Below are 15,720 nucleotides of genomic sequence, written 5' to 3' on the forward strand. Positions count from 1 at the left end.
ATGGGAATGCATCGAGAAGGTTCTGCTGTACAGTGCTAGGCGAATGAAACGCACTACACGGAGCGTGTGACTGCTGACAGTGAGGGTGATGGTAATAGCGAGAGTGTTTGTGGAACGTGGTTACTGCATCCGGTAAACAGCCACTTCGTCTGTGGTTCTCGATGGTGCTCGCGGAGAGCTGAAACCATTCATAACACATGCCTGCCAGCTCCAGCCGCTTCGTTCGATGTGACCCATGAGTGCAGTGTTTTGAAGCCATGGCAAGCAGCACAAGGTGTGGGTTCGAGCTAGTTGGTACTCTTAGACAATGTCCGTTGTTTAAGAAATTTTGCGCAAGATCATGGAGCACCATAGACTTTCCTAATAAAACACTAGAGGGAAAACTGGCGCTAGTGTATGAGAGCTGCAACACATGGCGCTTCAGCCAGCATGGGAATGATGGGTAGTACACGGATTTGTCTAAGCTTCGTTCTTTCGGCTCCGTTTGGCTTCGTGTGGCCTGCAGCCGCTTTATCGCAAGACGAAGTTCAGTAGAAGTTCAGGAGTCCCACTTCACCAGCTTTGTCCTTTTAGGATCACCAATTGAAATCAGCTCATGAGGTTCACAAGGAGCAGTCCTTTTATCCGAAACAAAAGCCAAGACACAATACACAAAGCCACAAGTGCGTTCGAAGCCGCAAGCATGAAGATTAGGCAAATCCGTGTACTATCCATCATTCCCATGGCGGCTGAACCATCGCAGCGCCAGAGTTCCCTCTAGCAAGCATTGCAGGAAACTGGCCAGCACCACCAAGAAGCACAGATTGAACAGCTTGCCTACCGGATGCAGCCACATTGTGTCATAAACGCTCTCGCCCTCACCACCACCACCAGCAGCCACATGCTCAGAGTATCCCCATTTGAATAGCTGAGCACTGTACATCCTCGTTTGCTATGATGAGGCTCGATTCAGAGCGGGCAAACCATGGCGTCCACGGAAGTCGTGGTGCCTAGGCAACGTACCCACATCTGGAACTCCCTCGGCGCGCTGCTTGTGTGGCCAGAGCTGACCAGCGATCGTGAGATGTGCTCTATGCTGAAGGCAGTCACCTTGATGGGCTGTGCGAGCCTGACCACCAGGTGTCCCTGGGATCCACGGAAGGCCCAGCACTCGCCAGGGTGCATGCCGGGCTGCAGAAAGGCAGAGACACTGACTAACCAAAAAAATGCAAGAACTTAGGCGACCTACAAGTGGTTCATTGCTCTCGAAATGCGCAGAAATGTGCCACTGTTCACACGCACCAGTAATTGCAGTGATGAAAAATCCTTGAACACAGGATGTCGCTGGAGCCAATGTTTTGACAAGTGGTCTTGTCTTTTTCAAGGCCACACTTGTCGGACAAGACCACTTGTCCAAAACGTTGTCCAAGGATTGTTTCATCCCTTCAACCTTGCCTCTTCCCCTCAACTTCAGCTTTATTTAGTAATTACAGTAAGCTCTCGATCATTTGTACTCGAGGGCACTGCCGGATTTTTTTTTGAATTATCGAAAGTTTGAATCACCAAAATGTTCCGATAAATATGACTCCGGACAACATACAAACTTTTATAACGAAGGAAAGAAGGTGACTTTTAAGGGCTCATTTTTCTTTGTTAGAGACAATATTAATGAGAACTAACAGACAATAAAGCCAAGGAAAGTATAGGGGATGGTTATTTGTACTAATTAGAATATAAATGTTAAGAAAGTAAAGTGGATGAAAAGTGGATTAAAGTGGACCAGTTTTAATGTGCACCTAAATCTAAGCATATGGGTGCTCCGCGTTTCACCTTCATCAAAATATGGCCGTCATTTCCAGGAATGAAATCCATACCCTCGAGCTTAGCAACCACGGTGGGTCCCCGACAGGCATGCTCAAGCTCACAGCGCAAGAAAACAAACCAGTCATCATGTTGGTATTTCGCTTACCACAGGTAACCAAGCACGCCCGACACTCACCGATATAGCCTCCCTCGCCGTGCGGTAGAAAGTCCAGAGGGGCAGGCCAAACATGTAGTACTTTGGCGACCTCTCGGTGTAAGTGTCCGTGCAGCGCGTGTTCACCACACTCCCTCCTGCAGGTGACAGTAGAATGCAGTCACCGTTAACTAGAGAGATGAAACATGCAGCACCTTGCCCCCACTCTCTCAAGAAAAACAAAGAACGGTCGACTTCAGTTAATCTGACTGCAATGAGACCGACCGGCAGGGAGATTTGAACAAGACACAGAAAAAAAGAGAAACGCTGCCCATTTACTGGACAGTATTTGCCCAGATTCTAATACACACTTACTTTTCGTGAGTTCAATGCTGAAATGTGAAAATGGCACATGAAATTCTGAACAAAGCAGAAATTATTAAAGCTTCTTTCACAGGGAAAACTAACCTAACCTAACGATGTGAGTGCATATGTTTGTGTTATTTTTCATGGAAAATTAACACTTACCATTAACGCAATGCAAATTTTTAGGCTTGTGCGAATAGTAAATTTTAGGTTCGAAACGAATTCGAAGTGAATAGTGAATTTGGTCGAATAATTTCGAATCGAATGCGAATAGTACATATCACATATAAAGAAAAATGAGCACATTTGTCATGACCCAGCTAACCTGCACAATATTTCCTTAAAATTGAAACAAGGTATAGCATGACTGAACTTTCAGCAGAATGCAAGTGATAACCTGTAAAATACGAGAAGTTTTAAAATTGACTATACTTAGAGCATATAAGCCGTTATAACGAGCTTTTAAAAACTTTAAAAATGGTGAATCAATGTGAGGATATGTTCATTTAACCTTGACGTGGGACTTCGCAGCAGTGCAGTTTTTCTCCTGGAAAGGTGTATTCACGGTACAGCATCCGTCCACTGCAGTGAAACCACCTTTACAGGCAGTTACATGCAGTTTATATATGTCTATTCGTTCATTTCGAATAATTTAAATTCGTTTCGAAGCGAATTCGAATACTGTAATATTCGTTCGAATATTCTAATTGCTCGAATATTCGCATAAGCCTGCAGATTTTGTGATGAAAACAACACGTACAAAGGTATGAGCCGTCGGCTGATGGAAATTTCAATTTGAATCCAGCTCGTTCTAATTCTACGTGACCCGTGTTCGTTGGCAGTGCTCACACGTCTTCACTCACACATAGAACATGCGAAGTGGAGGTGATGTTACCAATTTGGACTTAATATGGAACGTGAGGACAATGCCGACAGCAAAAATGCACCAGGATTGTACATCACTGCTCAGGATTGTACAACACAGTGGCAGAGCGGACGACACGCCTGGCGTTCCCATGGCGTTCCCAAATGGGTGTTGGAGACTATACACAGACGAGCTATACTGAACGAAAGCTTCCACTTAATGCGTTGACATGCAATATTTGCTGCCGATGTGGAGTTGGTCTGTATAGTTCATGTGCACAGTGCTGCTATTAACTGCCATCTATTTGTGCAGAACCCCTAAACATCCCATGAAAACACATCGCTTGCAGGCACAAAGGCAACTCGCCATCGTCGCGGGTAGTTGAAGATGCTTGTCATACAAATGGGGTTGTTGGTGTCAAGTCGTATGGCACATTCATCAGTGACCGCCATTACCCCTCCGCTATTCTCCGGTGCTCATTCGTATAGGCATCGCCACTCTTGCTGAAGTCTGATTCGTTGGTTGACCGATCTCTCCGCTTACTTACCAGAGGCGTGGCATTGGTCACACTACTAGTTTAGGGGCAAAGTTAAAGATTAAGCCGCGAAATGTGGCCACTGTACGCACTAACCGGTAGGGATACCACACGACGACATTGGGCTCAATGGAGACTGGTTCGGGGAATCATTGCAACTATGTTATAGTAATTAGTAGGATTAAAATGTGTACACATCAACAAACTTTCACTGAGAGGAGGTAGAGGGTGTGCGCATCTGTAATAAAGAAACACACATTATACGCCGTGACAGTGGCACTTCCGATTTTTGGTATGCTTCATCGTAGGAGTCTGTGTATGCTTCACTCGGCAAGACCTTTGCTATGCAGCGAAGCTGACTTTTAAAGCTGCTACGGCCACAAACAGATCAGCGCATGTCAGCCCTGGCTAGAGGCTGCAAGACAATGCAGCAGTGGCAATGGCTTTAGTTGCTAGAATTGCAGACCGGTAATCAGAACAGAAAATCTAAAAAATTGGACGCCAATGAGTTTCAGCGTATGAGCAAGACTTCAGCCACCATGTGGTTTACGACCTTTGTTTCAAAAAGAAAAAGAATTTTTGATCACATTATTTTATGTGTGTCGTCAACTGTTGCTGATAGTACTATGTCATGTTTCTCTCTCTTAGTGCTTCCGCTTTCTATTTCTATTGTATAATTTTTTGATATGTTCAAAACCCTGTTGAACAGTGCTTGGGTAGTAGGGCCATTGTCAGGCAGTTAATCTGCCTTTAACCGTACCATCCCTTGACATGTAACATGTTGAAAATAAACAAACAAACAAATAAATAAATAAAAAATTTCAGACGTCCTCATGCACTGACACTATGGGGCACGTGGCAATGCCGCCGAAGCCCCCGAATTACCAACGTCGAAAAAATTGGTCATTGACCGTACCTTGTATTAAATTTTCTATCAAGCATACGAATTACGACTTTACAATGCACCCATTTGTATAAATTGTACAAAATTTCACACATAGGCTGCCCCATACTTGCATTTAAACTAGGCTTTCTGTGTGGTCAAAAATTTCGTCGCTCTCCGACGTAGTGGAATTGCAGCCAAGCCACAAGCCGTACCTTGAAATGCACTGCATTTGCCCGCAGCGGGCTTATTCGCTGGTAAAGAGGAACTCACCAGCACTTTCCAAGGCATAGTCCGGTAGACCGGTCTTGTCCGCATCATATTTGGACAGGGCCTCTTTCACCACTCGCGTGACCGTGTCTAAGTCGGCGGTGCTGCCGGTCGGTAGTGCCACGGTCTGGTGTGCCTGTCGAACCTTTTCTTGTGCTGCTTCTGCCACCTGGAAGAATGTTCCAGCATTCCAACCGAATTTGTGCGGCTAACTCTTGGGACTACTCTCTCATCATGTGGTGTCAAGGCAACTGCATTCCAATAATGTTAGGTTTTATGTAGGCTTGTGTGAATAGCAAATTTTAGGTTCGAAGCGAATACTAGTGATTTGGTGGAATAAGTTTGAGTCGAATTCAAAGAGTATATATCACATATAAAAAAATGAGCGTATTTGTCATGACCCAACTAACCTGTACAATATTTCTTAATTGAAACAAGGCATGTGCAAATGTCCTTTTTGGTTCAAAGAGAAGTGGAAGCAACTTTGAATGGTAGCAGGATTTGAATTTCGGTAGAATGCTAGTGATAATCTGCAAAATATGTTACGTTTTAAACTTTACTTAGAGCATATAAGCCAGTATAAGGGGCTTTTAAACTTAAAAAATGACGACTCAATGTGAGGGTAATATGTTCATTTCACCTTGAAGTGGGGCTTTGAGGCAGTGTGGATTTTCCCTGGAAAGGTGTATTCATGGCATAGCACCCTTCCACAGCAGTGAAACCACCTTTACAGAGGGGTTACATGGCGACTGATATGCACCTATTTGTTCATTTCGAATACTTCAAAATTTTCAGTAATTTAAATTCAACTCGATGCGAATTTGAATACTGTAATATTCGTTCAAATATTCAAAGTGCTTGAATATTCGCACAAGCCTAGTTTTATGGCGTGAAAATCAATGGGGTAAGATATGCCAGCCACGAGGTTGGCAACTGTCTGTCCGTTCATACCCTTGCCCATGTGCGTGCGTGCTGGCTTCCCACAACACTACATCCTGGCGGCCTATCCAGTTATCACGTTCTTTTCTTGCTTTTCTCATATTTTGTTAATACTAGATCAATTTGATCAACAGAAACGAGTGACAAGTGGTTCAATGAGCTTGAACGGCACTGCTTTGTGCTGGTCGCAGACCACAAGAGGCAATTTAGGCATGCGTTACGATCGGCACATTGTCACGTGGTCGTGACAGTGAAGAAGGCAGCAGTCGGACTGTTAAAGACTAAACGCTTTATTGGGCGAACTTGTGCCCAGGAAATGAAAAGTCAAAGTAGAAGAAGGACATGCTGCAACACTGATAGCGCCAATCAGAGCCGTCAATCGACTCATATGAGTCTACTTTTATAAATGCCTTATTGAACCTTCTAGCGTTGTCGCTGGTGCTTGCACTGGCTCCTAGAATAAGGTCGGTTACTTGTGTTCTGCGTGTAATCTTAAAAGAACAGTTGAAACAATTGCGAAGTTTCCAAGCATTGTTCCACGGCCTGCTAAGTGGCAACAGTTTTTTGTGAGGGAAACCCTATGACATTAAAATAAAACAAACAAGCACTCGTGGCAATACTGACGATCATTCTGAGAACAATTACGGCTTTGCTTTTTTTAAAAATTTAAAGCGAATGTCCAACAATTAATTTGCACGAAGACTCCATTTTGCAGTGCGCAGTGCATAAAATGGCAGCCATTTGCCATTGTCTGCTTTTACACATTAGGTTACACAAAACTGCTTGCCTGTAATGGTACTGAAATATGCTACCCAAGCCTCTGCATATGCATCATGTTCAGCTGTCGCCAATGCACATGCATGAAATGAAGGCCTCTTGAGAATGCGCAGTACTTTTTGAAAATAGCGCGAGTACCAAAGGAACCCAAAGCCTGGGTACTTAATCCTTGAAGCGGTCTGTGCCTGAAGCATCATCGCGGAGGCATCGAGGGGAAGAAGAAGAAGATGCTTGTTTTTAGAACAGGGATAATAAATGGCGGAAGACATCCGTCTCTATCCAGCTCAATGTATGAGTAAATTACCTTAAAGGAACGCTACATTTTGGCGCAGCCGTCAATCGAACATGTGGGTGACATTCTTCGTCGATCGAACGTCACCAAGTGGGATAACCTTCTCCAGCTACCAAGTGGAAGGTGAGCCAGTGAAGAACATTGGCCGAGATGCGACAACCGATACCCTCGTTCAGTTGGTGTTGCAAAGAGCTTCAATTAGCCGCGAAGAACTTGTACAGACGGGATCCGCCAGGCTGGCCCTGCAGCTGGACGAGCTCGAGGACTGGGTCTTGAAGCCTTCGCGCCGACACACCGTTCAGAAGGAAGCATCGGCGGAGGTGAGCTTTTTTATGACCCTCATCGAGCAACAACAACGACAGATGACGCAGCAGACTGAATTTCTCGCCAACGTAATGAGATTGAATGACCACCGACGAAACATAGTGGAACCAGATGTTTTCGAGGAAAGCTCCGCAGGCCCCAACTACTGGCTTTCGTTTTACGAATATGCATGCGAAAAAAATGGCTGGGTCTCTGACGACCAGAAGATTGAGAATATGCGCCGCTATCTTGGTGGTATAGCTAAAAAGTGGTATGACACGCAACTTCTGCTTGAACCACCAGCATGCTGGGAAAACTGGAAAATGATATTTTTGTCAATTTTCCATCGCAACGCTGTGGAATGTTGGGACGCGGCTCTGCGCTTCACCTACCGGTGTGGTTCGTTGCTAGGATATGTTCTTGAGAAACGGCGCTTGTTGTACGAAGCGGAGCCTAAGCTCGCACCACCGGTAGCGGTAGCTTTAATTATGCAAGGGCTATGCGTCGATGTCCGCAGCCAAGTTCAAATAAGAGACCCGAGGACATTTGAAGATCTCCTACAGTGCCTGGAATTCGTGTCGCCAACAGCTGAATTGCCGCAAGAACTACCGCCCTGTAAAACAGAACAGGTTTCTAATTCAGCTGAATTGAACGCACCACATGAACTGAACGCACATGAGCAGTCAGTTCATGTGTCTAGCTTGTCACCTTGTCTAAAGGAAAGCTCATACCACCATAGCAAGGGTCATAGTGGCACACTGTCAGTACCTCAACCGTCGCCGCCGAGAGAACAAGAGGCCTATGAAGAGCCCCAAATGACAGGCTTGTACGATACAGTCTACGTCGTGTCCACTTGCTTGCTCCACGTTCCTGTTAAAGTCAATGACGTGGAAATGAAAGCCCTCGTCGACAGTGGAGCATCCGTGTCGATAATAAACAAGAGGCTCGTGGACGTCAGCAGCCTGCATGCTGGAAGGACTCTGCGCGTTCAGGGATATGATGGGGCTGTGAGTTCTCGTAATGAGTGGGCATCTGTAGTTCTCGAATTTCAAGGCCACAGAATTACAACCGATGCGTTGGTGCTGGCAGATGTCACTTACGAGTTCCTACTATCTCGCCCTGACATAAAGAAGTTAAAGATGAACATTTATTGGGACGACAAGGTTCTAATTGAAGACCACCTAGGAACAAAGGATGAGATAGAGACGCCTCGACGCTTAAGACAAATTTACTGCGAGGAAGACATACAAACAAAGTACCCAGAGCTCTCCTGCATAGGAAACTACCCTCCAGCAATACGATTTCATGAGGTTCCTTTCGACCTCGCGGACAAAGCAATTGTTCGACGAAGTCCTTATAATATGTCCCGAGAAAAAAAGGTATGGCTGAAATCAGAGTTACAAGCGATGCTTGATGCTGGCATTATAAGACCTTCGGTGTCGCCATTTGCATCGCCAATAACTATTGCTCCGAAAGAAGACGGTAGTTTTCATCTGTGCACAGATTACAGGGCTCTCAACCAGCAAACTGAGTTGATACCATACCCAATGCCTAGGATTGATGATATCATTGACGAGACCGGTGGTTGCCGTTGCTTTTCACGATTAGACCTTTGCAAAGGCTTCTGGCAGATTCCATTGAAGGAAGACACAAAGAAGTACACCGCGTTTATTACACCGTTTGACTTATATGAATACAACCGGCTGCCGTTCGGGTGGAAGAATTCCCCAGCCTGGTTTCAAAAGATCATGAACGAAATCCTGAAGCCGTATTTGGGCATGTTCTGCAATGTTTACATCGACGACATAATTGTTTATTCGAAGACCAAAGAAGAGCATCGGGAACACCTGTCCTTAATTTTGCAAGCTCTGAGTGTTGCAAGTCTTAAAGTGAACTTTAAGAAAAGTACCTTCTTCCAAGAAAAGGTAGTGTTCCTCGGAAGAGTCTTCGACGGGTCTACGAAAAGCACAAAACAGGAATCTGTTGAGAGAATCTCAAAATTGGTAAAGCCCTATGACATACATTCATTGCGTGTTTTTCTGGGTCTGGCCGGACACTTTCGGTCCTTCATTAAAGACTATGCTATTAAAACGAGATGTCTCACACGCTTGACCCAGAAAGGTATACCGTTCCAATGGGATGGCGACTGTGAAAGGGCTTACTCTGACCTTGTGAAGATAATATCGTCGGACCCTATCCTACGGATACCAGACTTCTCCTTACCGTTTGTGCTGAATACAGATGCATCACATTATGCGACTGGAGCAGTCCTCTACCAGAAGCTACCAAACTTGAAGAACCAAAAACATTATGTAGTAGGATATTACAGCTATACAATGAAGCCGGCTGAAGTGAACTACTCGAGCACAGAAAAGGAAGCGCTGGCCGTACTGAAAGCTGTACAGTATTTTCGAACGTACCTAGAGGGTGCAAAATTTACCCTCTTTACAGACCACCAAGCATTGACTCACCTACTCGGTATGACACAACCAAAAGGCCGCATCGCTAGGTGGGTAAATTATCTGCAACAGTTTGACTTCGTCGTGTCACATCGTCCAGGTCCTCTACTCACTGATGCGGACGCACTTTCCAGGCTTCTGATACCAACCGCACTTGACAATCCTCTACAAATTAATCACACAAAGCTCTGGGAAGGTACCGAAGAAATGAAATTCATTAATGGAAAATATCATGTGCCACCAACAATGATTACCAAGATTTTGCATCTTTACCACGACACCCCCGAATCAGGCGGACATGACGGTTTTTGGCGCACGTACGGCAAACTACTGAAAAGATTTAAGTGGCCAGGTATGAAAAATGACATCAGGACCTATATCCGTACATGCCACGAGTGCCAAACGAACAAAGTCAAATACAAGCAGCCCACGGACGTTATGATAACAACAGATTACTCCAGTGTCCCATTCGACGTTGTTCACTTGGACTTCGCGGAGCTCAAAAAGAAAGGGGAAGGGGTCAGGAAGACACAAGCTTTCCTGCTCGCTATCGATGAGTGCACGAGAATGGTTACGGCCAGGGCAGGAAAGGAAGACGCCAACAGCATCATGGCTCTACTGAAGGCAGAATGTTTTCGGAATACGAAGACATTAGTTTGCGACAATGGTCCGGCTTTCCGTAGCACAAAGCTTTCAAAATGGGCGAACGACCACGGAGTGACAATCAAGTTTTGCGCACCATACCACCCAGCTGCTAATGGCCTCGCTGAGCGTGCAATACGAGACGTCAAGCAGTATATGAAGATGTATCCGAATTTTCCTGGTGGTTGGAAATGCTGCCTCGAAGCCGCTGTGAGACATCACAACCGTTCTTGCACTAGTGGTCTTGGATGCAGTCCTCTTTTTGCTGCTTCAGGGACTGTACCGGTGCTTCCAGCTGACCGCGAACTGGGCCTTCTTGAAAACCTGGTGCTTTTTGAGAAAAAGAAAACGGAGAAACAGCAACAGGCGTACAAAAAGAAAATGAAGAAAAACTTCGACAGCAGACGGAGCAGTGACATACCAGACATACAACCTGGAGACTTCGTCCTGGTGCGGAAAGGAATAAGGAGTTCCAATGAGAAGTTTTGTGGGCCCTTTCAAGTCATCAAGACGGCTTCGCAACGGGGTATCTTGAAGACCATCTGGTACCTGGGAGTCTCTGGGCACACAGAATGCGCCTCCATCAGCAATATTTTTAAATATTACACCAGGAGGTGTGAACAACGAAGTCCGGGAGAGTGAAGCGGTCTGTGCCTGAAGCATCATCGCGGAGGCATCGAGGGGAAGAAGAAGAAGATGCTTGTTTTTAGAACAGGGATAATAAATGGCGGAAGACATCCGTCTCTATCCAGCTCAATGTATGAGTAAATTACCTTAAAGGAACGCTACAATCCTAAATCTATATTATCACAAGTTCATCAACAGCGATGACCTTGCAGCTTGAAGAGAGCAAACTGAACTGTCAGTAACGAAGGTCACATGCAGATGTGGCACACTCCGACCTTAATATAAGGCGAGTCTTTCAGAACTGACCTGTTCAGTGGGCTGTAGTTTTGTTACAAGTTACGCTATTGTGGCTTGTGGCAAAACATTAAGGAAGAATTAAAATTGAATCGCCCATCCTGTTTTTTGAAACGCAATGCAGAAGAAAGAAAAAAAAAACAAAGTACACCGCCCATGTTCCGAGCTTTGTGTGGTGCCTCCAGCACATGAAGCAAATAAGACACCTCTACGGGTGCAACTGAGAGCAGCTCTTATGCGCTAGTCTCTGCCTTGAGCATCTGTGCGCCACTTTCGTCGTCACCAATAGAACGAACACAGCGAGATACAAAAGTGAATGCGGAGCAGAGAGGATGGTGAATGGGTGAGGAGGAAACCAGAGTGCTGCTCAAAACTACGAGATGGCGCCAGAGTAGCGTGTGTGTCTTGGCTGTCTGTCGGCAGTGGCTGCTGCGAATTGCACCCACACGCTGGCTCTCGCGATTACGAAATTAGTGAGGCAGTCTCACCTCACTTCGCTCCCTTTGCAACATGTCGCATGACCCAAAATTGTTTGCACCAGCCAAAATATTGCAATAAAAGCGCATACAGAGCTGTGCTCATATTTTGCATTAGACAGTACTGCCATGTGCGCTTCTTTTTCTATTAAGGCGAAAGCCTTATATGCCTAATGAAACACGAAAATTGACTGGCGTCCTGCGTCAGCGTCAACACGAGTGATGGAAAAAATCATCACGTGATGACGTCACAGATCACCAAAATTTGTGAAGCCATTATGACGTCATCACAAGACATCGTAGCTTGTCAATGGTGCGCCCGTCACGGAGGCAGTGCAAAACCAGGTGAGGTGCCTCCGATGCTGGAGGCAATGCAAAACCACATTAGGTGCAGAAAGCTTTCGGTGGGCAAGATCGATACATCGACTGAGAAGGAAAAGAAGATGGCTTGTGCCTTCCAGTCATCTTAAAGGGGTCGCGAAACGTTTTCCGAAAATGTTCAACTACGTCTGTATTCGGAATCCTGGCCGTCCATTCAATACTACACCCTGACTCGTTTCATCATCCATTTAATAACTATAAAATCACAATTACGATTTCCCAGCTCACGTTCCCCTCAACTGTACAGCTGACGTCACTTTCAGTCAGCCAACGAAAAGTCTCTTGTCAGCGACAAAACATGGCGACGCAGCGATGTTTGTTGAGCCATAGTTGGCTGAGATTCGTAGCATCATACCGTCTCGATTGTGACGCCAGCAGCTTGTGAAAGCGAACGTTGTTTCCACTTTGATAAGTTGTACGGCACTGTCTGACGACGCACACAGTTGGCATAGCGAGGACTAAGCCACCCAAAACACGCTGTAAAACACAACCTAACACAGCCAGAAAGAAAAAAACTGGAACGCTGCACCGTGCGAGTGAAGGCAAGAATACACACATGACGGAGCCCAGATGTAAGTAGACACCCGTTAAGACGAACTCGAAGGGACCGCGGTCATCTGTTCGCCTTCAGGAGATCGGCTTATCAGAAGTGCCCTCAAAAAGAGACATGCTAACATGCCAAGTGCATCCAAATATGTTACTTGAAAACACTGAATGGTGTAGACTTACAATGGGGGCAAAAAGACAAGAAAAAGCATTTATTTGGCTCATCTAGATAAAAATTATGCCTTCAAGCAGAGTACACGAATTCTGCAAGCACCTGATTTCGCAGGTTCAAAAATAAAAATGCTCATGAAGATATTTGCTACCACATTTTAATGATAAAACTGTAGCATGCTCCTATGTTGACGATAAGAAAAAAATTGATAGGCACAATTTTCCTTCAAAGAATGTAAAATTTATTGTCCTGGCAGTGCCTTTTCTTCTGTGAGCCTGTTTTGATGGCTCTAATCACTTCTGGATACGCCTCGGTCGCGTGGTGTTGCCTTGACAAAGTCATTATACGCTGAGCTCCTAAGAAAGTCTGCAAGGTTTTCTGCGAGGTCCAGATATTTTTCCGTTTTCGGCCTGTAGTAACTTTTCCTTATCGATGTGCAGCTGAAGATATCCCATCGCGCTACTGAAGGTCACAAGCCTCGCACACACGAAAAAGACACGACGCAGCTATATTCAGTGAGCCTTCCTTTGTCGTGCACTTCCACAATCAAAATGGCTCATCACAATTTGCACTTCACTGGGAACAGATACAAAGCGCACAGGTCCTACGCGAACCAACTCGAACCGACCACAAAATGTGCTTGGCCACCATTGTGTGATGGCGATGACAATGCACCTGACCTCTCTGATGGGAATGCGCCACAAACGTGGTTTTGGTTTCGTACTCGATTGTAATGCACAAACAATTGTTCCCACTGTCCCTTTATTATCCCCCCCCCCCCTCCCCTTGCCCCTCCGACCACGACAGAGGGGCCCCAACCTCGTGTTCTTCCGTTCTCTTTTGTAATCCAGCTGGGAAACCCAAGAACGGGGGAATACAAAAGGACACAATGGCTTGGGGTCCTAGTTGTGAATCCCCCTACTCTTTTTGTAGCTTTCTTTGCTGATAAAGCCTGCACCTCCCCCACCCACAGGCTGGGGGTGAGGGGGGATACCGGCTTTATCCGCTGACGGTTCTATATTTCGCGCCCTCGCTATTTGCTTTGAGTCTTTGCTCCAGGAAGCGCTTTTTATCATTTTTCCTTTTTCTCAGTCGCCCAAATTCCCCACCAAGACTGCAGTATTCGTTTCACAGAATCGCTAGCGCTGTTGATCACCGCGAAAGTTCGTCTTAACAGAAGAGTACAGTCTTAAGCGAATTTTTTTTGCATTGAGTCTATGGGAAACCAAACAAACGGTCCCGTGTTGTTCGGCATAAGCGATAATTCATCTTAACCAAGTTCGTTCAAACGGGAGTTCACTGTACTTGAAAGCAGAAGCAAGCAGATGAAGTGCTGTACTTGCACAGTATACAACTCAGAGCGCAAAAGTTGCTGTGTTATTTGTTTCTTTTCTAGGTTCCTACAAATCTATTATCTTACAGCAAAACAAAGTTAACGCTGTGTTTATAACTTCCCTTAGCGTGACGTCACATGTTAGTGTCTATGGCGGTCAGCAGTGCCGCATAGTCGTTTAGGAGCCCAAGAAAACTGCACTTTCAAACAGGCATCATTAATTATAGACTGAATATAGCGCCAAAATATTTCGGAATCGGCATGTCTAATCCTTGTCGAAGCAGGGATAATTCCAACCGGCGGCTTCATTTTCTTTTGGTGACCCCTTTAAGTCTGTGCATAAGAGACCTGGTGAGTTAGGGATGGGCAAATAGTGAATTTGAGGTTCGAAGCGAATCCGAAGCGAATAGTGATTTGGTCAAATAATTTCGAATCGAATAGTTTGGATAGTATTTACCGCATATTATTAAGAAAAATGAGCATTTTTGTCATGACCCTTGCCCAATATTTTTAAGGATTGGAACTAGGTGTGAGTGAATGTCACTTTTTTGGTTTGAAATGAAGTGGAAGTAGCCTTGAATAGTATCAAGATAGCAGTAGGGTGCAAGTTATAAGTGGTGCAATACGTTAAAATTTAAAAATTACTATACATAGTGCATATAAGCCCATATAACACGCTTCTAAACTTAGAAAAATATGTACATTTAACCTTGAAGTGTGGCTTCGCGGCAGTACAGATTTCCCTGGATGTGTTGTTTCACGGCACAGCAACCAGACGCTGCAGTGAAACCCTCTTTACAGGGGGTTAAGTGCGGTCAAATGTATACATATATTCGTTCATTTCGAATGCTTCGAAATTTCTAATAATCTAATTTTATATCGAAGCGAATTCGAATATTGTAATATTCGTTCAAATATTCAAAACGGCCGAATATTTGCCCATCCCTAGTTTCTATTGTATGAAAACAAAACTGCAGGGCGCATCGCAAGATATATTCCTCTTTATTCGTAGAGCATCGTTCGCCTTCTATCAAAGGTTTGAAATGCTGCTTTCGAGACCGTGTTTCCCAAGCAGTTCGCATTAATGCTGCGCGGCGGTGATTTTTAAATGCGCTCCGTAGTTTCGCTTCGCGTGGTTTTGCTATAGTTTCGTGATCATCGTAGCAGATCGCAAAAATGTCCGGCTCCGGAAGTGGCGCGGGCGTGTTGGGAGATAGCTGTTGCCTTGGAAGGTCACTTTATGCAAAAAACGTCAACTTATAATTGGCAATATATGGTAACCGGCCCATTACACATGCAGCCACTGCCTTGCACAAACCACGGCCGAATGTCTGGGAACATTCCAGATTATTTTTGGATCTTCCGAAAAGATTGTGCGTTCAACACGATATTCTGGAATTAACCCGGCCACCAACTATAACTTTGGCATTTTTGATGCCACATGTATAAATGCCAACGCACTTTATTGCTGATGAGATTATTTAAAGGAGTGGTGACACAAAAATTCGGACACAATTTGACTGTTGAATCACACTAATGGGTGCATATAGGTGCCATCTGTACAATATCAGCCACAAATACAGCCTAAAAGGTATTTTAATTGAGTTTTGAAGTTCGTGAAAGT

General features: G+C 45.0%; 1 protein-coding gene across 1 annotated transcript in view; it reads right to left on the minus strand.

Moving 5' to 3' along the window:
* LOC119399330 (SUN domain-containing protein 1) overlaps positions 1 to 15,720 on the minus strand; it is an 85,569-nt gene that overhangs the window by 13,810 nt on the left and 56,039 nt on the right. Inside the window, exons 12-14 of the mRNA XM_049417663.1 lie at positions 4,859 to 5,024; positions 1,979 to 2,094; positions 1,003 to 1,170 (exon numbers count right to left, since the gene is read on the minus strand). Coding sequence (XP_049273620.1) covers positions 1,003 to 1,170; positions 1,979 to 2,094; positions 4,859 to 5,024 — 450 coding nt within the window. The remainder of the gene's footprint in view (positions 1 to 1,002; positions 1,171 to 1,978; positions 2,095 to 4,858; positions 5,025 to 15,720) is intronic.

The sequence above is a fragment of the Rhipicephalus sanguineus genome, chromosome 7 (assembly GCF_013339695.2).
Source record: "Rhipicephalus sanguineus isolate Rsan-2018 chromosome 7, BIME_Rsan_1.4, whole genome shotgun sequence".
Lineage (NCBI taxonomy): Eukaryota > Metazoa > Arthropoda > Arachnida > Ixodida > Ixodidae > Rhipicephalus > Rhipicephalus sanguineus.